Genomic DNA, 23,881 nt, shown 5'->3' on the forward strand with positions numbered 1-23,881 from the left:
GATACCCCCTTACAATGAGCAGTGAAGTTCTATGCGAGATGCACTACAACTCCCAGCTATACAGTGCAGTACACCAGGACCACCAGACCCAAAATCAAAAAGGAGTACACTGAGCACTTCTTAGGGGTCTGTATGCTAAACCTAATGCCCCCTTTCTGCCAGCAGCCGATCACCACAGTGTGCTAGTGAAATCGTGGTAGCAGCACTGCAAGTCCCAGCCAGCAGTCTGTAGTAATACTGTTAAAAAACACTTTGAAGCCCTGAAAAGGTCTGTGTGTTTATATTGCTAGTATATACCCTGCCTACTGGAACGCTAAATCCTACACTGACACTCTCCCTGACCAGCAGCAGCTCTGTCCCTGATCTCTCACAGCATGCGTCTGAAGCGAGCACTGCCGGCGCCGAGTTTTATATGGCAGGGTCATCTGATCTGGCCAACCAATCGCTGCTATCGACATGTATGGGTCCCACGTCATCGCAGGATGTACCAAAGAGTCTCCTGCATGTTTATTGGCTGAGAAATAGCGCCCAAACTTACAGGAAACGGATGATGAAATTTTCTCGAGTATCGTGAGATGCTCCTCCGAGTAACGAGAACCATCGAGTACCCTAATACTCGGTCGAGTACCAAGCTGGGACGAGCATGCTCGCTCATCTCTAGTAATAAGGAATAGAGTTCTATGTTACGAGAGGTTAATTTATAAAACAGACAGAGCGATTATACTAGAAGCCTGCAGCCAGGATTTATTAAGCAATTAGATCACTGGAATGAGATGGCATCAGGTTACTGAGTGAATTGATGCATACAGGGCGCATGTCCCAGGGATTTCATTCATAAATGTACACATAGTAATGTCAGTGAGATGTTGCGGTTACTCCCATCACAGGGAATTAGACCTTCCTGCTGGGAGTGTATCACAGTACGCAGTGCGTTGCTTTTATACCATCCTTATCATTTATTATTCAGCCAATTCCTAACCCGTCCCATACATGTACAGTATGTCGTGCGATGGATGGGCGCCCACCGCTATCAGCTGCCGACAATCACCGGTCACTATCACAGATCAGTTTGATGCCTGTATACTACAATCAATAGCAATCGCAGCATCTAGTGAGATATTAAGCAGGTGCCGTACCTGTTGGGATCCAGATCAGTACCAACGTGATACAATCGTAATGTGCTGTTCTATTGTCGTGGAGGCCCAAGACTTTTTGGAGGTTTCTGTAGCTGCTATGTAAGATCTTGTAGTATATACTCACTGTGCTCACTGGACTGAAGCAATGCTGCCACCAAGCGGCTACTTCTCTCAAGTTTATTTGTGTAGCTAACTAACATTGCATACTCCGCTTAAAGGGAACCTGTCGGCAGCATTCTCACTGGTGTGCACCACTTATTTTTTTCTTTCTCTCTGAATCATTTTAGGTCCCACTGGTTAAAGATGGAAGAATTTAGAGATCAGCGAAGCAGCCGGAAATTCCTTTTGGGAGCTTCGCTATTTTTCCTGTCAAATACGTAAAGATTCCTGAATCGAATCTTAATGAATTTAATTGAAACAGCCAATACTACAGTAGCTCAAATAGTGAGATTATTACAGAAGAATTTGTTAATGTTGTAAGTGTCAAAAATCACAATTAAAAAAAATGTCAATCAATCAGTCAGTCACTCATCCAATTTCCACCACTCCTCTCCGTCCCTATATCTCTCTGTTAGTCTCTCCCTGCTCTGCTGTAACTGCCTGCTGCCATCCGGCTCTCTCCTCCACACACAGCCGACTGGCCACCTCCATTACCGAACCTCCTTATATAGAGGGGGAGGTGCTGACATCATAGAGGGGCCTGCAGCTGATTGGACGGGCGCTAGTGATTATGGTTAATCCCTTTCTCCCACCCAGTAATGCTCCAGACAGCATGTGTGGCCGCCATTTTGTCTTTTTTTTTGCGAATTTCCTACGCAAAATGAAGCGTATTGACAGCACAATTTGAAGCCAATCTCTAGAAGGATTGCGATGTGGTAGGTAAAATAGCAATGATTTCTTTATTTTTTGCTTAAATAACAGATAGTTAGGAAAAAAGACAGCTGGAGCCGACCCTCTTCAATCCACTCGAGACTTTTACTCATTATTAAGAATAAGCAGTAAACACCACGTATAAAGGGGGACCTGAAGATATCACACAAAAAACATGAAGTGAAATATTTTAAGCTTACGGCCTTGCTGGAAGTTTGTACCAAGGACATGAGAAACTTTTGGATCCCTATAATGGTTTCTGGTATTTTCGAAATATACAATAATATCTACAGGTGAGAGGACTCGCAGCATAGACGACGTTCTTCCATTAATGATGTCCTTTATTGTTATCCTATAGATAAATGTTTAACACAAGGTTTGCATCTACAATCACTCTTATAAAACCATTTTATTTGAATGGGTCAGAGTTGACCAATGGACAGGTTGGTCGCACCCTGTAGAGTATAAAAGAGCTAGAAAAGAAGAAACGTGAAGAAAAAATCAAAGCAAATGACAAATCCAGGAAAGAAGAGAAGGGTGAACAGAAATGAAGGCGTTAATTTTAGCACAGCCCCTTATACAGTCCAGCTGTGGCACATAGACAGCATATAGATTTTTACGTTAATTGTGCTGTCTGTCTGGCCACTCTCCTCCCAACGTGGTTTGTACCCTTACCCTCTCCTGTGCGGCTCCGTAGCATGACATCACCCGGCACCCGGACCACATGTCACCTTCCCTACGTGTGATATCATATATCATTGTAATATATCATTAAAAGATGTGAAGAACATCGAAGAAAGAGCACACGTGAAGGAGCCGAATATCTACAAATATTTGTCATTTATTCCGGAAACATTCGTCCAAGAATCCTTCACGGCTGATAAGTCAGAAGAATAGTTTCAGCATCAGGAGACAGGCGATGGCCGGCGTGAGGACGACTTGATGGACACTTATCCCACCGCTGGTGCACTTTATCTTCACTTCAGTGGTCGTACCTGCAACGGTTAGGGACTTGTCGCCGATATCACAGATGGATTTTGTTGCGCACCCCCGAACGGCTGCCGATAGTTTAACTGATCCTGCAGACGAACATAAGAACTTTCATATAACATAATATTAGGACTTATATAAAAGATTGTAGAAGGTACTGTATATACTGGCCAACTATGATATAGCTTTTATTTCATAAATTACCCTGGAAATAAATCAGCTTTATTTAGTACATTTTAAAGGTTTTTAAACCATATTAAAGATCCAATAAGTGAGAATCTTCCAGTCTTTATCAATAGTTCCCATTAAAGGGGACCTGTAGCCACCACCCATGTAAAAAAGAGGTGTTATTAGTAATAAAGAGTCCCCCTAATAATACTCCATTACTCTCATTCTTGAGATATTTCCATTTATATTTTGGCAATACAGTTAATAGTCAGATAGGTGTGAAAGTATACTTACCAGTCCCTGTGCCCCTGTAGCAGCAATCTCAGGTATCTCAGACAGCCACCGGAAGCCATGAGTGACGGCCCTGTGTCCTGATTCTGGAACGTTATGGCCCAGTGGTGGATTGCCAGCTCAGCCAATCACTGACTTCAGCAGTGTCCCGCCCCAATCACTGATTGGGTGAGCTGGGTACATGACGTTTCAGCAGCTGCAGGAGGCTGGTGGCTGTCCGGTATCTTTTAGGCAGCGAGGGTAGGTAGGGATACTTTACTATGTTCCTGCACCCCTGTGTATTTTTAAAAATTTTATAGGACTTCTCCTTTAAAGAGAAAATGACAACATGGCTATGCATATCTGTGCTGTCAGTTTCCCTTTAAGGGTAATTCATTTTTGGGTTGGTTTCAGGTCCTACTTAAAGGGAAGGGACAATATAGTTTTCATACCTCTTTGTTTTGTTGTCTGGAGAAGACACATAGTCTCATCCCCTGTGCAATGTATTGTGTCCTTAGTGTAACACCAGGTAGAGTGGGTAGATACACAGGATCGGCAGACCACTCCATTGGACTTAGTGCCTATTGTTGGAACTAATATTGAACAATATAAAGAAATAAAGAGAGGAAAGACTTTTATTAGACATAGTACACCATAATGTTTGTATATGTACATGTAAAATATATACATGAGAGGTCCTTCAGATCCAGGGCTATTTATTGCTCTAGTCTAGATTAGTCTAGAAGTCTTACTAAGGAACACCTCTATTACCTATAAATTTATGTCAAATCACATAGAAAGATGTTTCCAGGGATTGAAATTAATTTAAATCAAATTTTACAGCCAGGCCCCTTTTCGGTGAAGTGTCAGGATTGGAAAAAAAAAATGATATCCACTTACCTCCCTGGCTTCTGCACTGGTGCCCGTACTCCGATCCCTGACATGTGCCCACTTCCAGGTTTTGAAATATGATGAAGCAGGCCCACTTAGCCATTCAGAGACTGTAGGGGTGCCTGCCTGTCTGTGCTGCCTTCCTCTGTAGCTAGGAGCCTGCCTGCTGAGCTGGCCTGCTATCTCCTGTCTCAGAACCCAGAGACGATCGCACTCAGGGACTGGAGCACCCAAGTACAGGCAGCTGTGCAGGAGCCAGGGAGGTAAGTCTATGTTTGTTTGTTTTAATCACCCCCTCCACAGACTTTCTGCAGAAAGTGGTCGCTCCTGGCCAGACATAGTTACATAGTTACATAGTTAATACGGTTGAAAAAAGACACATGTCCATCAAGTTCAACCAAGGAGGGGATGGATACAGGGAAGGGGGAGGGGTGATAGATTCAACCCCTTTAATGCTATTTTTCCCTCCCCCCTTAAAAGCCATAAAATGTAAATTCTTCTATTAATGGAGCTTTTGCATGTTGAAGGATGTATCTTAACTTTTTGATTCCACCCTATACTTCACCATGTAACATATTTAAAAAAATAAAAATAAATAAAAAAAAATAAATTACAACTTGTGTATTGAAATAATAAAAAAAAAATCTATATTTAGATTTTGTCTAAGTTTAATACGCAGTAATGAGTATATCTTATCTGTATTCTTTAGGTCGATGCTGAATACAAAAACGATAAGTGTGAATAGTTGTTTTGTTGATTTGTTTTATTATTAATCAGGTGACGGGCAGAAGAGTAAAGAGGTGAGGTCCGGAGGGGAGGGAGATGGGGGGGGGGGAGGGTGCGGGAAGAGTGAAGTGCTGAGGTCCGGGAGGGGGGGGGGGGAGCAGGTGGTGAGCAGACGGACGGAGCGTAGTGGCCCCCTCCAGGGGGGAGGTGGTGAGGCAGCAGTGGGCGGGCAGAATGGAGTGGTGAAGGGTGTCCGTCACTAATGTAAACCTATGGGTCCGGAAATCCGTCCAGACTTCCTGATAGGAAATCAGGACAGATTTTCCGGACGTGTGAAGGGGACCTAACAATCTTCACCATGCGGTACGTAGTGCTGTATTTTATCCTAATATATTGTTTTCTTTTTTCTTTTTACCTTTTCATATAGTCTATTTTCATTTATGTAAAGATCAGGAAAAAGTAAAAAATTTTGTTAGACTGTATACAGATATATACAGAGGTTATACAAAGGTTAAATGCAGACATTGATGACTTACATGCTGGAATTTTCGGGGTACAGTTGTCGGTGCTGCAACATGAAGTGGCTATCTTGGTTTGTGCTTGCTTTTGGGTTACGCTGCCGGTGAAGTTACAGTGAAATGAGGGTGTGCAGGCCCTCACTACTCCGGCAAATACTCCACCTACAGCTAAACATAAGCAAAGTTTTTTAAAAGATGTGAAACAAGTAAATACTTAATAATAATTTTTACCTTAAACGCAAAAAAATTATATATATATATATATATATATATATATATATATATATATATAGGCAATGGCCGTATTTAGCAAAAGCAGGTGGTAAATAATGATCATGTTTATTATTCTGACAGTCGCAAACAATTATGGCCGTTATTCTATTCACTTTAATGCAGCACATTATGGCTCCTTTATTTTAAGGTGCGTGAACATAGCCTAATACTTCTATAGCTCTCAAGTGCTGATTTCATGTAGACTAAGGCCAGGTTCACACATGGTATAACACTGGCCGTTCTGTGACCCGGCCGCCTCACAGATCATCTGCAGTACGGGCTGGATAATCTTCATTTCTGGTGAATTCAGATGTGGGTGCACCCATTTGCGCCCGCATCCCAATTCACTGCTGCACACAATGGAGGGTGCAGTCGGAGCCAGACTCTCCATTGTGTAAACTGACATGTTTGTGTGGCCGCTATCCAATGAATAGCTGCCGCAGAAAACTGACATTTCAGTTTTTTTGTATGGCCAGTTAGAATCCTGGCCGGAGTGTATACTATGTGTATACGCTCTGGCCAGGTTTCCATTCATTCCAATATAACATATTTTTTGTATAAATCACGGCCATTGTTGCAAATTGCAACAACGGCCGTGATTAATGCAAAACATACATTTTGTGAACATAGCCTTAGGCTTTGTTCACACACAATATTTTTGCTCAGTATTTTGGTCCTCATATTGCAACAAAACCCAGGAATGGATTGAAAACACAGAAAGGCTCTGTTCACACATTGTTTAAATTTAGTGGATGGCCGTCATTTAATGGCAAATAATTAGCGTTATTTAAAACATCGGCTGTTGTTATGAAATAGCGCCAATTATTTGTCATAAAATGACGGCCATTCACTAAATTTCAACAGTGTGTGAACATAGGCTGCCTGTGTTTTTAATCCACTTCTGGTTTTGGTTGCAAGATGAGGCCCAAAATACTGTGTGTGAACATAGCCTTAATATGCAGAGAATTTATCTTTGTCTATAGCATTCACTCTGCCCCCTCCCTCTAGTGGTGCCCTAGCCAACTGCCCACTAATTCTTCTGCCCCATTCTGATGTAAAGCTGCGCCTGGGCCCCGCCAGCTAAAAAAAAAAAGTAAACGGAATAAAAGGGAATTTTGTATATTTATTATTATTATTATCATTATATATATATATATATATATATATATATATATATAGAGAAGACGATGATCCGCAGCACACCAATCGAGTGAAAAACTAGTGTTTTATTATAAAGTTTTCAAACACAGCAACACAGTGTAGCACGACGTTTCGGCGGGGTATCCGCCATTTTCAAGTGCATTTCAGTGAACTCAAAGACTGATTTAAATATCCACACATCATTATACATAGCAAACGTGATTGGTGAGTCAAAATGTCACTCACAGTAGGGGACCAATCGGTCCATTATAGTGATTAAAGGAAAAAACAGGTGCATAATATAATAGTGAAAAAATATTGTGATACGGTGAGTATAAGAATATACAAAATAGAACTTGAAACATGTTATATGAATATATACTTTCTTAAGGAGAGTGAAACAATAAACCGGATCACCTGAGAGACGCCACATACTTTAGAAAATTAAAGAGCACACGTGGGACCGTATGTACAGAAAACAAGATTCAGAAATGCATATATATAATTGTATTCTACATGCTAGGCAAGACTACTCCACCAGACGGAAGGCTCCGCCGATTCTTATCCGGAACGGGCAAGGAGTCAGCGGGTAGTGACCAAGTCCAACAACCGCACGGAAACCGCGCGAGATGCATGAACTAGTCCCAATCCTCCTGTCATGTTGTGGATACTTGTCCTGCCACAGGCGCATGATGTGAATAGTCCTTATAAGTAATGTGCAGTGAAAGGCGAAGCTCTCTCTCCGGTACGTTCACTCTCCATACAGATAGAGCATCTAGGAGAAATGCAAACATAAGACGTAAGTAAAAAACTAATTACGATATATACTGATATAATTATATATTAATGTATAGGCTCATATTGAGAGTTCACTAAATATTCTTACTCAAATGATACTGAGTGAAGACAGACATAAATGCATTGGCATGTGGAGTTTATCTGAACATGGAAGTTGTTACTTTATATTCCACATTTAACCCTGCAGGTTGCAAAGTGTTTAGTTCATAAATCCAATAAAGTTCTTTCTTCATGAGAATTGTGTGTCTATCACCCCCTCGTTTTAAAGGTTCCACACGGTCCAAGACCATGAATCTCAGATCTCTCTCCGTGTGTCCCCTTTCCGTGAAGTGCTTTGACACAGGTAAATCAAGTTTTTTCTTCCTGATAGAGTATCGGTGTTGTGCCAGTCTCGTTTTTAAATCATATGTTGTCTCACCAACATATAATTTTTTACAGGGACAGGTCAAAACATAAACCACCCAATCAGATGTACATGTAAGAAAATGTTTAATCTGATACTCTTTCTGAGACATCGGATGTGTAAAGCTGGATCCCTTTAGCATATATTTACAGTTCACACATCCCAAACAAGGGAAGGAACCCATTCTTTTGGATGTCAGGTATGTTTGTTTGTCTTGTTTGTGTTTGTTCAGGTCTGAGGTGACTAATCTATCTCTCAAATTTCTATTTCGTCTGTAAGACATCAGTGGGGGGCGTGTCAATTCTGCAATGTCACTGTGATTCCGTGAGATAATTTGCCAATGTCTCAGTAGAATACTATTGATTTGAGAAGAAAAGTCATTATATGTGGTCACAAAGGGTATTCTTTCTGATGTTTGTTTTGTTTTTGTCACCAATAAGTCCTTACGTTGTATTTTTTTCACCCTCTCCTTACAGTCATGAATGACCCTGTTGGGGTAACCTCTTTCAGCAAAGTTCTTACCCATAGTTGTCAGCGCATCAGTCAGTCTGTGTTCACTGTCAATTATACGTCTCGCCCTAAGCATTTGGCTATATGGTAGTGAAGTTGTAGCTCTTCTCGGGTGACAGCTGTCATAGTGGAGGATAGTGTTACAGTCAGTTTTCTTCACGTAGATATCAGTATGCAATGCGTCCTCACCCTTGGTAACTAATACGTCCAGGTAGTGAATTTGAGTAGAATCAAACGTCATTGTAAATTTAATCGTCTCATCGATACTGTTGAGAAAATTGACAAAATCTTGTAATTCATGTAAATTGCCTGTCCAAATCATGAAAATATCGTCTATGAATCTCCACCACTTCAGGACATGCCCGAAGTGGTGGGACACATAGACGTTCTCCTCCTCCATATGTGCCACTACAGCATTTGCATAAGTCGGTGCCACATTGGCACCCATCGCCACGCCCCTTTGTTGTAAATAAATTTTCTCATTGAAGACAAAATAGTTATTGCATAACACCAGATCCAACAGTCTTAAGATGAAGTCAGCCTCCCTGGGAGAACAACCCAGAGAGGGTAACATACATTCTATTGTTCTCATACCTCTGCGATGATCAATAGAGGTATACAGACTGACTATGTCAAGTGTAACTAATATCGCTGTGGGTGGAACCTCAGTGTGTTGCAATTTGACTAAAAAGTCAGTAGTATCTCTTAGATATGATTTAGCACCTTCAGCCAGAGGTCTCAGTATTCTATCTAGGAACACAGAAATATGACTTAAAATTGAACCCCTACCCGAGACAATGGGTCTGCCTGGGGGATTTTTAATATCTTTGTGTATCTTTGGCAAAAAATAAAGAGTAGGCATAACTGGACACTTAACAGTCAAAAATTCACAAAGATACTCATCAATGATATCCTGTAACATTGCTTCCTGTAGAAGAGAATCAATTTTTTTCTGAATTACAAATTTAGGATCAGATGACAATAAAGTATATACTGCCCTGTCGCACAGCTGACGCTGTGCTTCTGCTATGTATTTGCTCCTGTCCATGACCACAATAGCCCCACCCTTGTCAGCGGGCTTGATGACCAGGTTGTGGTCATGGACAAGGGCATTCAATGCCTGTAAGTCAGTTGAAGTAATGTTAGGGTGCAATACAGAATCGCCCACCTTATCTCTCAACGCACACAGATCATTTTTTATCAGAGTATGAAATGTTTCTATTGTGGGGGACATATATGGTGGCATAAAGTCACTGTCCTGTCGCAGACCCAACCTTTTTGCATCAAACAATTTAACAGTGGTGTTACCCGTGGCAATAGACATAGGGGTTTTGTTAAACCAAACCCGTAAATTTATCCTCCTAATAAATTGTGATACATCTATATCAAGTTGGAACCAGTCTATTGGGGGGCTTGGACAAAAGCTCAGACCCCTAGACAATAGATGTAATTGACTAGGCATTAAATCAAAGGAGGAGATATTTACCACATTTATGTTGGGTTCTTTCTCCTCGTGGTGGTTTTCGATGTTTGATTCTTGTTCACTCTTGGTGTTTTCTGTCTCGGAGTCTCGGTGTCTTTTCCTTTTTCTGCCCCCTCTTCGGCTCCGGGATCCTCTTGGGGGCGAGCTCCTAAAAAAAGGTCTGTGTTCTTCGCTTGTAGAAACCGGTCTTGTAGAATCCGTCTTTTTAACAATAGGTCTCCTTGCTTGTTCCTGTGGATGGGTATTGGTCCATAAATAGACCTTGCCTGTAAGATAATCCTGACAATCCCTTTGCCATTTTCTCCTTTTTTCTTCTTGCAAATCAGCTTTAAAAGTCTCTAGAAAGTCCTTTTGTTTTTGTATATATTTATCAAAATCGTCCTGACTCATTGCTGTTTGTAATGAAGTTTCCATAGCAGTTGCCTTAGTATTAATCTCCCGCAATTGTCTTTGCATACTTTCGATGTGCAGCAATATCAAGTCCAGTGCATATTTATTAGAAATCATTTCAAACTTACTTCTAAACTCCATATCCTCCAGCAGCATAGTCGGTTTCAATCTTGAGCGCATACCCCGAGGGATACGTTTAACACTGTGGTAGCGTCCCAGGGTAGAAATGTGGAGTCTCAATGTGATTGCTTTTTTCGATAGAAATTCATAATTACGTTGTAGCACAGTGTAGCACGACGTTTCGTTCAGTCTTTGAGTTCACTGAAATGCACTTGAAAATGGCGGATACCCCGCCGAAACGTCGTGCTACACTGTGTTGCTGTGTTTGAAAACTTTATAATAAAACACTAGTTTTTCACTCGATTGGTGTGCTGCGGATCATCGTCTTCTCTACAAATCAAGGTTCGTGGTCGGAACCAAGTCTGCTGGCACCCGCTACATTTTGGCTTTGTAGTGCCACTCTCATCCTATTTGTACTTATTTGACCAAGGAGTGAGCACACACGACTGTGGTTTCTGCGTAAAATGGAAGGAATTATACGTACAGCTGCGATTCCCGCAACACAGACTTTGTCTTACTCTACCAATGATGCTGAACGGATCATAGATGATATTGAGGATGATTCGGAGTTTCTGGACGTGCCATCCGTAATTAATCTACAACGTAATTATGAATTTCTATCGAAAAAAGCAATCACATTGAGACTCCACATTTCTACCCTGGGACGCTACCACAGTGTTAAACGTATCCCTCGGGGTATGCGCTCAAGATTGAAACCGACTATGCTGCTGGAGGATATGGAGTTTAGAAGTAAGTTTGAAATGATTTCTAATAAATATGCACTGGACTTGATATTGCTGCACATCGAAAGTATGCAAAGACAATTGCGGGAGATTAATACTAAGGCAACTGCTATGGAAACTTCATTACAAACAGCAATGAGTCAGGACGATTTTGATAAATATATACAAAAACAAAAGGACTTTCTAGAGACTTTTAAAGCTGATTTGCAAGAAGAAAAAAGGAGAAAATGGCAAAGGGATTGTCAGGATTATCTTACAGGCAAGGTCTATTTATGGACCAATACCCATCCACAGGAACAAGCAAGGAGACCTATTGTTAAAAAGACGGATTCTACAAGACCGGTTTCTACAAGCGAAGAACACAGACCTTTTTTTAGGAGCTCGCCCCCAAGAGGATCCCGGAGCCGAAGAGGGGGCAGAAAAAGGAAAAGACACCGAGACTCCGAGACAGAAAACACCAAGAGTGAACAAGAATCAAACATCGAAAACCACCACGAGGAGAAAGAACCCAACATAAATGTGGTAAATATCTCCTCCTTTGATTTAATGCCTAGTCAATTACATCTATTGTCTAGGGGTCTGAGCTTTTGTCCAAGCCCCCCAATAGACTGGTTCCAACTTGATATAGATGTATCACAATTTATTAGGAGGATAAATTTACGGGTTTGGTTTAACAAAACCCCTATGTCTATTGCCACGGGTAACACCACTGTTAAATTGTTTGATGCAAAAAGGTTGGGTCTGCGACAGGACAGTGACTTTATGCCACCATATATGTCCCCCACAATAGAAACATTTCATACTCTGATAAAAAATGATCTGTGTGCGTTGAGAGATAAGGTGGGCGATTCTGTATTGCACCCTAACATTACTTCAACTGACTTACAGGCATTGAATGCCCTTGTCCATGACCACAACCTGGTCATCAAGCCCGCTGACAAGGGTGGGGCTATTGTGGTCATGGACAGGAGCAAATACATAGCAGAAGCACAGCGTCAGCTGTGCGACAGGGCAGTATATACTTTATTGTCATCTGATCCTAAATTTGTAATTCAGAAAAAAATTGATTCTCTTCTACAGGAAGCAATGTTACAGGATATCATTGATGAGTATCTTTGTGAATTTTTGACTGTTAAGTGTCCAGTTATGCCTACTCTTTATTTTTTGCCAAAGATACACAAAGATATTAAAAATCCCCCAGGCAGACCCATTGTCTCGGGTAGGGGTTCAATTTTAAGTCATATTTCTGTGTTCCTAGATAGAATACTGAGACCTCTGGCTGAAGGTGCTAAATCATATCTAAGAGATACTACTGACTTTTTAGTCAAATTGCAACACACTGAGGTTCCACCCACAGCGATATTAGTTACACTTGACATAGTCAGTCTGTATACCTCTATTGATCATCGCAGAGGTATGAGAACAATAGAATGTATGTTACCCTCTCTGGGTTGTTCTCCCAGGGAGGCTGACTTCATCTTAAGACTGTTGGATCTGGTGTTATGCAATAACTATTTTGTCTTCAATGAGAAAATTTATTTACAACAAAGGGGCGTGGCGATGGGTGCCAATGTGGCACCGACTTATGCAAATGCTGTAGTGGCACATATGGAGGAGGAGAACGTCTATGTGTCCCACCACTTCGGGCATGTCCTGAAGTGGTGGAGATTCATAGACGATATTTTCATGATTTGGACAGGCAATTTACATGAATTACAAGATTTTGTCAATTTTCTCAACAGTATCGATGAGACGATTAAATTTACAATGACGTTTGATTCTACTCAAATTCACTACCTGGACGTATTAGTTACCAAGGGTGAGGACGCATTGCATACTGATATCTACGTGAAGAAAACTGACTGTAACACTATCCTCCACTATGACAGCTGTCACCCGAGAAGAGCTACAACTTCACTACCATATAGCCAAATGCTTAGGGCGAGACGTATAATTGACAGTGAACACAGACTGACTGATGCGCTGACAACTATGGGTAAGAACTTTGCTGAAAGAGGTTACCCCAACAGGGTCATTCATGACTGTAAGGAGAGGGTGAAAAAAATACAACGTAAGGACTTATTGGTGACAAAAACAAAACAAACATCAGAAAGAATACCCTTTGTGACCACATATAATGACTTTTCTTCTCAAATCAATAGTATTCTACTGAGACATTGGCAAATTATCTCACGGAATCACAGTGACATTGCAGAATTGACACGCCCCCCACTGATGTCTTACAGACGAAATAGAAATTTGAGAGATAGATTAGTCACCTCAGACCTGAACAAACACAAACAAGACAAACAAACATACCTGACATCCAAAAGAATGGGTTCCTTCCCTTGTTTGGGATGTGTGAACTGTAAATATATGCTAAAGGGATCCAGCTTTACACATCCGATGTCTCAGAAAGAGTATCAGATTAAACATTTTCTTACATGTACATCTGATTGGGTGGTTTATGTTTTGACCTGTCCCTGTAAAAAATTATATGTTGGTGAGACAACATATGATTTAAAAACGAGACTGGCACAACACCGATACTCTATCAGGAAGAAAAAACTTGATTTACCTGTGTCAAAGCACTTCACGGAAAGGGGACACACGGAGAGAGATCTGAGATTCATGGTCTTGGACCGTGTGGAACCTTTAAAACGAGGGGGTGATAGACACACAATTCTCATGAAGAAAGAACTTTATTGGATTTATGAACTAAACACTTTGCAACCTGCAGGGTTAAATGTGGAATATAAAGTAACAACTTCCATGTTCAGATAAACTCCACATGCCAATGCATTTATGTCTGTCTTCACTCAGTATCATTTGAGTAAGAATATTTAGTGAACTCTCAATATGAGCCTATACATTAATATATAATTATATCAGTATATATCGTAATTAGTTTTTTACTTACGTCTTATGTTTGCATTTCTCCTAGATGCTCTATCTGTATGGAGAGTGAACGTACCGGAGAGAGAGCTTCGCCTTTCACTGCACATTACTTATAAGGACTATTCACATCATGCGCCTGTGGCAGGACAAGTATCCACAACATGACAGGAGGATTGGGACTAGTTCATGCATCTCGCGCGGTTTCCGTGCGGTTGTTGGACTTGGTCACTACCCGCTGACTCCTTGCCCGTTCCGGATAAGAATCGGCGGAGCCTTCCGTCTGGTGGAGTAGTCTTGCCTAGCATGTAGAATACAATTATATATATGCATTTCTGAATCTTGTTTTCTGTACATACGGTCCCACGTGTGCTCTTTAATTTTCTAAAGTATGTGGCGTCTCTCAGGTGATCCGGTTTATTGTTTCACTCTCCTTAAGAAAGTATATATTCATATAACATGTTTCAAGTTCTATTTTGTATATTCTTATACTCACCGTATCACAATATTTTTTCACTATTATATTATGCACCTGTTTTTTCCTTTAATCACTATAATGGACCGATTGGTCCCCTACTGTGAGTGACATTTTGACTCACCAATCACGTTTGCTATGTATAATGATGTGTGGATATTTAAATCAGTCTTTGAGTTCACTGAAATGCACTTGAAAATGGCGGATACCCCGCCGAAACGTCGTGCTACACTGTGTTGCTGTGTTTGAAAACTTTATAATAAAACACTAGTTTTTCACTCGATTGGTGTGCTGCGGATCATCGTCTTCTCTACAAATCAAGGTTCGTGGTCGGAACCAAGTCTGCTGGCACCCGCTACATTTTGGCTTTGTAGTGCCACTCTCATCCTATTTGTATATATATATATATATATATATATATATATATATATATATATATATATATATTCATATATACGTTATTATAAATATACAAAATACAGGTAAGAAAACCTTTTATGTGATGTCTATTAGATCATTATTGGTTTCCAGCAAGCAGAGATATTAAAAGAGTAAGGAAAAGAAAAAAAAACTTTTAGAAAGTTATAAAGTTTTATATAGGCTCTTGACGTAATTTTGATTTACTGACAGCAAGCAGAGATGTTAAAATGATGAGAAATTTAAAACAAGAACAAAAAATAACTATTAGAAGGTTATATAGCTTTGTGGAATGTATTTACATAAGATTAACCACCTGCAGAACAAAACTAATGTAACTAATCACATGACTCACCAGTGGTGGATTCTGTGTATGTCGATCCGCACTGATGGCCTGAAGAACAAGTCACGCTGGGGCCCGAGCATGATGAGGATGTAGTAGATATACACTCCGTACATGAGAGAGCGTCACCTAGAGAGACATCACACAGCACAGAGATCAGTCATCCGGTAATGTTACTGAGATCAGATGGATAATCCTCATCAAGAGGGAAGAGCTGTCCTACAGGGATATACTGTTCTGTCTACTAGGAATTCTAGAGATTGCAAATGTAGAATAATAATAATAATAATAATAATTACAAAATAATTAGTTACAATATTATAAATAAACCCATAAAAAGTAAAGCCAATTCTTACACTATGATTGATCAAGTAACTCACTTGTTGCTATAAGAGCTGAGAGGAGACTCAGGATCCCGGTCATGGACGTCATGGTTCTGCTCCTGTAGACGGATCCTACTGTGAGTTGGAAACCTCGGTTGGGATTTTTTATTGGTTTTCATTGGGCGGGACGTGGGAAGGGCGAGAAACAACACCCCGCCCACTAAGAAATATAACCTAAAGTTAATTCCTTTTCTCCCTTTAAGAAATCTTAAGATAAGTTTGTTCTATCAATTAGGGTACGTGATTCAGAAATTTGGAGAAAGTGACAACCCCTATAAGAATTAAAAGAGTTAAAAATATAAAAAATTTTAAGCCTTATAATATAATCAAGCAAAACATTAGCAAAATATAAAAAAAAAGAAATCTCTAGGATTTTTTTTTTTTTTTTTACTGTATTCTAAATCTCTATGTATTAGTTCTCTTAGCATTTCTTCCTCCTCGTCTTCATGTCTGGTTTTATTAACAACTACACAATCTTGGGGGACCACACAATCTACCACTGCCAGATGCAATATCGGGGTGTGCACTGGGAGAAACGTCCACATCACCATCCACAAGTCTTGTCCTCCCCTCTTCCCCCGCCCCATATCTCGTAACCCTTATCTGAGCCGAGCGCTACCCCCCCCCCCCCTCCTGGGCCATTACCGTCCTACTGTATCAAGAAGCAAATAGCTACTTTATCCCACTTCTGGCTAACCCGTCCAGCAATCCATAGGTTCACCAGTCTGATAATACTATTTGCTCTGCATCCTACCCGTCGTCTACTCTGGACATTAGTCAACAGCAAACATCATGTATAAAAGAACATTTCCTATCAAACAATGTACAGAATTCACAGCACATTGTGCAACCCAGGTGTTACATGGAAACTTTGCTAGAACTCGTGATTAAACGTTAAAATGACAAAGCTTGTCTTAATCTCAGCAGTGACAGCTTGTAACGATGGTTGTTATGGATCCGCTGTGCCACCACTAGCGATGAGGTAAGCCGCACCAGGGAGCGGAGCCTAAGGGGCCGCTGGCCTTCACTAGTGCTCGCCGCAAGGCAGGATGGGCTTGCTGCGGCAGGCGGCCCCAGGTGCAGCTGGAGACAAGTAGGCAGCTTAAGGCTCGGCTGTCAGATGGCAGGAATGGCTGGAATCACTGGGCAGGATACAGGAGAGCTGGGCCACACAGTAATGGCAAGTATGTAGAGGCTCCAACACATGTGGTAGGGCAGCGCTGCAATTTATAGTAGAGCTGCAGAGCATAAGCCAATTAAGGGCACACTGGCCCTTTAAATTAAAGCAGAGCCGGCGCACACGCTCCCTCCCTAGGAGACAGGGAAGCGCCCATTGAGCTGACAGGGAGCCGAAGGAGGAGGAGCCCTGGCACGAAGCAGGAGTAAGAGCAGCAGCAGCAGAACCCGCGTGGCCGTGCTGTCACCCCTGGTCGTGGCCATGGTCTCGTCCCTGGCCACGACCAGGGGTGACAGCACGGCCACGGCGAGAGGTATGTGCTGCGGCCACTGATGTGACACAGTTCAATCATCCAATCACACAGTGAGGCAGGACATCTCTGCAAACAGTGATTGGCTAAGCGGGCAGACTGTCGAAAATGGTGGCTGGAGTGTTCAGCGGGAGATCTGAATATGTCACATGAGGACCACGGGGGAATGTGTTAGGTGAAAGTGAGTTGTTTATTATTTTCTCCGCAACACCTGGAAAATGTAAAAATAACAGCTTTGTGACCACAGAAGGAAACTGTTTTGCTTAATAAAACCAATTACAATGTTTCTTAAAATCGCTTGTACTATTGATTTCTGCAAAGTGACATTTAAAGGAGGAGTCCATTCTGAAGCTAAATTAAAGTATGTTATTGCAACAGTGATACAAACCACGTATATACCCTTATTGTGGGAAATGCACTTATAGGGCTATTTTGCCTCCACTTGTTACTGCATCAAGTCTTTCCTTCCTTGCTAAAATGGTGATGTCACGACACACTGTATAAGTCCCTGGGATGCGGGCTGGGCTGTGGGGCGATGGCTGCTGCTCCTTCGGTAGTTACAGCATTGCGGTCTCTCTCCTGTTCCGCAATGTTTTGACTCCCGAAGGTGCGGGCTGTGCAGCGGCTGCTTTGTGGGTGCAAATGGGATGACAGCTTCGGATTGAGGAAACAGAGGGAGACAGAGCCGCTTGGCGCAGCCCCACAACACCAAGCATCCTGATTGCTGCAGAGGGAGGGCGCTGTGGCTCAGGGAGCAGGCGGGAGGAAGAGAGGAGGCAGAGAGGCACACACTGGGAGGACCGACTGACACCGGAGGGGGAATCCAACTGATAGCACAGTGCAGGTGGGACAGGTCCCTAGAAATCAGGATGTTAAGCCGGCTGCACCAAAATGCTGTTTAAACTCCACTTGTAAAAAAAGGGCCCAGAGTGGAGTCTGTGCACGGACATCATCTCAAGAACTTCAATGAGTGTTTAATAAGTTTTTATGTGAAATTGCAAACCATGGAGCAGGAGGGGTATCTACTGTACTCTGCTGTTACCTATATAAAGGGGCATTGGAGATTTCTGTCAGCGCTTTAGGGTGCACAGGTAATAAGTCACATATATATATCACTGCCAAGGGTAAGTAAAACTTAACATTTAATATATATCTAATAAAATTGTTCACCTATTTGATACAACTCTAAATAATAACCAGCACCAAAATAATCAAAGCATAAGGTATATACATTTGTCACAATGTAACTGCGACATGTGACACCATGCCAGTCTTGAGGCTGGACTTACTCCACCACGATCCTAAATATACAAGCGGAGAAACAGGGGACACTATGGATGGCGGTCCCTAACTCCTGCTGGTGACGTAATAAACGGTGGCTCAGGGTAGGTAGGCAAGGGGCGTGTAGGGCATTCTAGGTGGGGTGTGCCTAGGTCGCCCTGCGTCTGATATACTATTCTAACCTGCCCTAGGCGGAGTAACGTCCTTAGAAGGACGCCCCCCGCACCCGATCCTAACCCTAATTCTCCTCGTTATGTCCCTATGTATAGTGTGACTAACTGTCTCACTGACGGACCCTAGTCTGACTAGTTCAACTAGTGACCGATATGGCCCTCCACCAAGAGACAATTGGGGGTGTAGGGGAGAGAAAAAATGCGGGTTGGTTTCAGTCATATGATTGTCAGTAATAGTTTTTCATAGGTAGGATATAGACATGGTGCTCAAATCCCACATAGTATCAGGTGTCACATAGATTAGTGCGCAATACAGATGAAAAGGTTGTTGCCATAGCATATAGGGTGCAATATATAATGACCCACGTGATAGATGCAGACAAAAACATATAACTGTCAGCCGGACCTTATTTATCAAGTATTGATGAAAAAATAATACTCATCATTGATCCGGATGGCAGAGCGGTCTCAACGCGTTTCTTGATCCCCACAATCATCAGGAGACCTAATAGGGGTTCTGATACCAAGCATCTGTAACCATGATAGACATGTTGCTCTGATGGAGGCTACCGGGCGTCTATGCATCTCTGGCTGCCGCGGTTTGTTTTATGTGCATAGCTCCTCCCACCATCATTCCCATTGGTGGAGGAGGAAAAGGTTATCCAATCCGGGCCGTCATATGATCGAGCCCGCTGGCGCATGCGCACTACATGGCCGCTGGCGCATGCGCACTAAATGGGATATATCCGGGCCGTCAAATGATCAAGCCCTCTGGCGCATGCGCACTACATGGCCGCTGGCGCATGCGCACTATGTGAGGTATATACCCGGCCGTGAACCAATTGATAACTGTCACTGGATATACTATACATATGCAGTTGTCGTGTATACCAGCTAAACCCGTCTAGTCTCCAGGTCTGCCCGTGTTTTTAATATTGTAATAGTGCGTGAGACTCTGCTATAAATGCACGGTCTCACGGATGCAAAGGATAGCTGTGCGCCACCCACTGCCCCTGAAAAAAGGTATTCCCAAGGGACAGTATTACAGGGTGCGACGGAATTGTTCCTCCGATGACGAATTTCATGAACAGGCCAGGGATCTCCGAAGGAGGTTCCTGGATAGAGGATATCCGGACGGAATCCTCAAAAACGCCTTCAAAAGCGCCAGGGAAAAAGATCGTAACACTCTGTTGAGGTCAAAAACGAGAAGGACTGATGGAGAGGGTATCTCCAGGATCATCGGAACATATGATGACTTATCGCAGGAGATAAGACAGATCATTACCAAACACTGGGCTATCCTGATGGCTGATCAGAGCCTGCACCACGTGTTAACAGACCATCCCCTAATCACATACAGAAAGGGAAGGAGTCTGAGGGATCGTCTGGTGCATAGCCATTACCAGGGTCCCGGTAAAGAAAAAACATGGCTTGAGAAACAAACCATCGGCCAATATAGATGCAGTGGCTGTAAAGCATGCACCTATATTAGGAAGACAAAAACCAATATAGCATCAGCTACAGGACAAACATTTCAGATAAGAGATCTTGTGACGTGTCGTACAAAAGGGGTCATATATATGGCACAGTGCCCTTGTCCGAAAGACTACATAGGTAAAACATTCAGAGAACTTAGGAGACGAATCTGTGAGCATATGAACGATATCCAACATGGACGGGAGACACCGCTGGCCAGACATATAAACGAGATCCATAACGGTGATCTCAAAGCAGTTACCTTTGCAGTTTTGGAAATCGTGAGACCATCAAAACGAGGGGGAGATTATAATAGGAGATTACTGCAGAAGGAACTGCAATGGATATACAGATGTAAAACATACTCACCACTAGGAATTAACGAGGCACTGTCATTCGGATGCTTCATTTAAATTCTTCTGAGTACCTTGGTTGGCCATTATTTAATTAAATTGCTGTAATTTTATCTATCCAAATGGGTGTATTATCAGCACAACAATAGTGCATCACACCAATGTTATCGTAGGCCATATGATCACCATATGACCAATTATCCGACATTATTTTTTCCTCACCCATGGTACTGCCCTCATGGCACCATGTAACTATCTACCATAAATTGTTTACAGTAGTGAATGGTTATCCCTTGTGGGAATCTCTTACAATATATTTACTTTGTATCAATTACGAGCGATCTATACCTTAACAAGCCGATACACAGCTAAATGGCTCCATGGACTGTCGATCGCGCATGCGTAGTGAACACATTGATAGGACTGATAAAGTCTAAGTTGTACGCGCATGCGCCATCTTGTTTGTTTCATGGCAACAAGAGACGCAGGCACGCATTTATGTTGATATAGCGCATGCGCCGATCAGGGCACGTGCGCTTTTAGTATGTGCCGGGTATGTATTGCCAGTATTGATAGAACTGCATATCTACACCTGCGCAGGCGCACTACCATGGCGATGTTAGACGCGCGAGCAGGCGCATTACCATGACAACGTTGGACGCCTGCGCAGGCGCACAGCTATCCTTTGCATCCGTGAGACCGTGCATTTATAGCAGAGTCTCACGCACTATTACAATATTAAAAACACGGGCAGACCTGGAGACTAGACGGGTTTAGCTGGTATACACGACAACTGCATATGTATAGTATATCCAGTGACAGTTATCAATTGGTTCACGGCCGGGTATATACCTCACATAGTGCGCATGCGCCAGCGGCCATGTAGTGCGCATGCGCCAGAGGGCTTGATCATTTGACGGCCCGGATATATCCCATTTAGTGCGCATGCGCCAGCGGCCATGTAGTGCGCATGCGCCAGCGGGCTCGATCATATGACGGCCCGGATTGGATAACCTTTTCCTCCTCCACCAATGGGAATGATGGTGGGAGGAGCTATGCACATAAAACAAACCGCGGCAGCCAGAGATGCATAGACGCCCGGTAGCCTCCATCAGAGCAACATGTCTATCATGGTTACAGATGCTTGGTATCAGAACCCCTATTAGGTCTCCTGATGATTGTGGGGATCAAGAAACGCGTTGAGACCGCTCTGCCATCCGGATCAATGATGAGTATTATTTTTTCATCAATACTTGATAAATAAGGTCCGGCTGACAGTTATATGTTTTTGTCTGCATCTATCACGTGGGTCATTATATATTGCACCCTATATGCTATGGCAACAACCTTTTCATCTGTATTGCGCACTAATCTATGTGACACCTGATACTATGTGGGATTTGAGCACCATGTCTATATCCTACCTATGAAAAACTATTACTGACAATCATATGACTGAAACCAACCCGCATTTTTTCTCTCCCCTACACCCCCAATTGTCTCTTGGTGGAGGGCCATATCGGTCACTAGTTGAACTAGTCAGACTAGGGTCCGTCAGTGAGACAGTTAGTCACACTATACATAGGGACATAACGAGGAGAATTAGGGTTAGGATCGGGTGCGGGGGGCGTCCTTCTAAGGACGTTACTCCGCCTAGGGCAGGTTAGAATAGTATATCAGACGCAGGGCGACCTAGGCACACCCCACCTAGAATGCCCTACACGCCCCTTGCCTACCTACCCTGAGCCACCGTTTATTACGTCACCAGCAGGAGTTAGGGACCGCCATCCATAGTGTCCCCTGTTTCTCCGCTTGTATATTTAGGATCGTGGTGGAGTAAGTCCAGCCTCAAGACTGGCATGGTGTCACATGTCGCAGTTACATTGTGACAAATGTATATACCTTATGCTTTGATTATTTTGGTGCTGGTTATTATTTAGAGTTGTATCAAATAGGTGAACAATTTTATTAGATATATATTAAATGTTAAGTTTTACTTACCCTTGGCAGTGATATACTTTTGAATTCAGGGTAATATTTATCACAGGTGGCAGTGAATTTTCTTAATAAGTCACATATAGTTGGTAAAGATGCAACATACACCATGTTACTGTAATAGATATATATGTTACTGTAATATATACACGTTACTATAATAGATATACATGTTACTGTAATAGATATATATGTTACTGTAATATATACACGTTACTATAATAGATATACATGTTGCGGTAATATATATATACATGTTACTATAATAGATATATATGTTACTGTAATATTTATACATGTTACTGTACCACCAAAGAAACTGTTCTGCTGAGTATAGTAGTGCCGCAGTGTGGACACCTGAGGTGAAATATCTACAGATGTCATGGTCATAGCAATAGCTCCAGTGCTCCCCCTAGGACTGGTTAGGGGACTGCACAGAGTGTCGATGGTGTGGATGTTTCTCCTGGGGCACACTCTGTTACTGTGTCTGACCATTGGTGTGTACAAAGATGGTGGTAGCAACCAGACAGGGAGATGAGGAAGACTTGATGCAAGGGGGACTTTCACTTAGAGACTTAGAGACTTTTAAAAGGGTACTCAAGAAATTCAGATTTCTTTCATATATATGGTTTGTAGGTGTTACTGAGAAAATAATAGGCAACCCATACTCACCTAACACGCTCCCCCGTGGTCCTCATGTGACATCTTCAGGTCCCCCACTGAACACTCCAGTCACCACTTCCAAGACAGACAGTCTGCCCGCTCAGCCAATCACTGTTTGCAGTAATGTCCCGCCTCACTCAGTGATTGGATGAATGAGAATCACTGCTGAGATTAAGACAAGCTTTGTCATTTCAACATTTAATCATGAGTTCTAGCAAAGTTTCCATGTAACACCTGTGTAGTACAATGTGCTGTGAATCTGCTAGGAAATGTTCTTTTGTACGTGGTGTTTGCTGTTTATTGTTATCCATGAGTAGGATGCAGAGCAAATAGTATTATCAGACTGGTGAACCTATGGATTGCCAGGCAGGTTAGTCAGAAGTGGGATAAAGTAGCTATTTGCTTCTTGATACAGTAGGAGTGTAATGGCCCGGGAAGGGGGGGGGGGATGAGGGTTACGAGATATGGGAGGGGGGAGGGATGGACAAGACTCGAGGAGCTCCACAACCAG

General features: G+C 42.3%; 1 protein-coding gene across 1 annotated transcript; it reads right to left on the bottom strand.

Moving 5' to 3' along the window:
• Positions 1-2,829: 2,829 nt before the first annotated feature.
• LOC138769332 (phospholipase A2 inhibitor 25 kDa subunit-like) lies at positions 2,830-15,999 on the bottom strand. The gene is made up of 5 exons (XM_069947732.1): positions 15,940-15,999; positions 15,572-15,688; positions 5,588-5,737; positions 3,887-4,027; positions 2,830-3,085 (listed from the first exon to the last, which is right to left on the bottom strand). Exons 1-5 carry the CDS (start codon positions 15,989-15,991, stop codon positions 2,892-2,894), a joined length of 654 nt encoding a protein of 217 aa, XP_069803833.1. The 5' UTR covers positions 15,992-15,999; the 3' UTR covers positions 2,830-2,891.
• Positions 16,000-23,881: the final 7,882 nt, after the last annotated feature.

This window comes from Dendropsophus ebraccatus, chromosome 12, assembly GCF_027789765.1.
Source record: "Dendropsophus ebraccatus isolate aDenEbr1 chromosome 12, aDenEbr1.pat, whole genome shotgun sequence".
In the NCBI taxonomy this organism is placed as follows: domain Eukaryota; kingdom Metazoa; phylum Chordata; class Amphibia; order Anura; family Hylidae; genus Dendropsophus; species Dendropsophus ebraccatus.

Coding starts and splice junctions, on each gene's coding strand:
- LOC138769332 (XM_069947732.1), bottom strand. CDS start 15,991: ATGACGTCCATGACCGGGATCCTGAGTCTCCTCTCAGCTCTTATAGCA. Junction 4,028..5,587: donor TACCCCGAAAATTCCAGCAT/GTAAGTCATCAA, acceptor GTTCAATATTAG/TTCCAACAATAGGCACTAAG. Junction 3,086..3,886: donor CCAGACAACAAAACAAAGAG/GTATGAAAACTA, acceptor GTTCGTCTGCAG/GATCAGTTAAACTATCGGCA.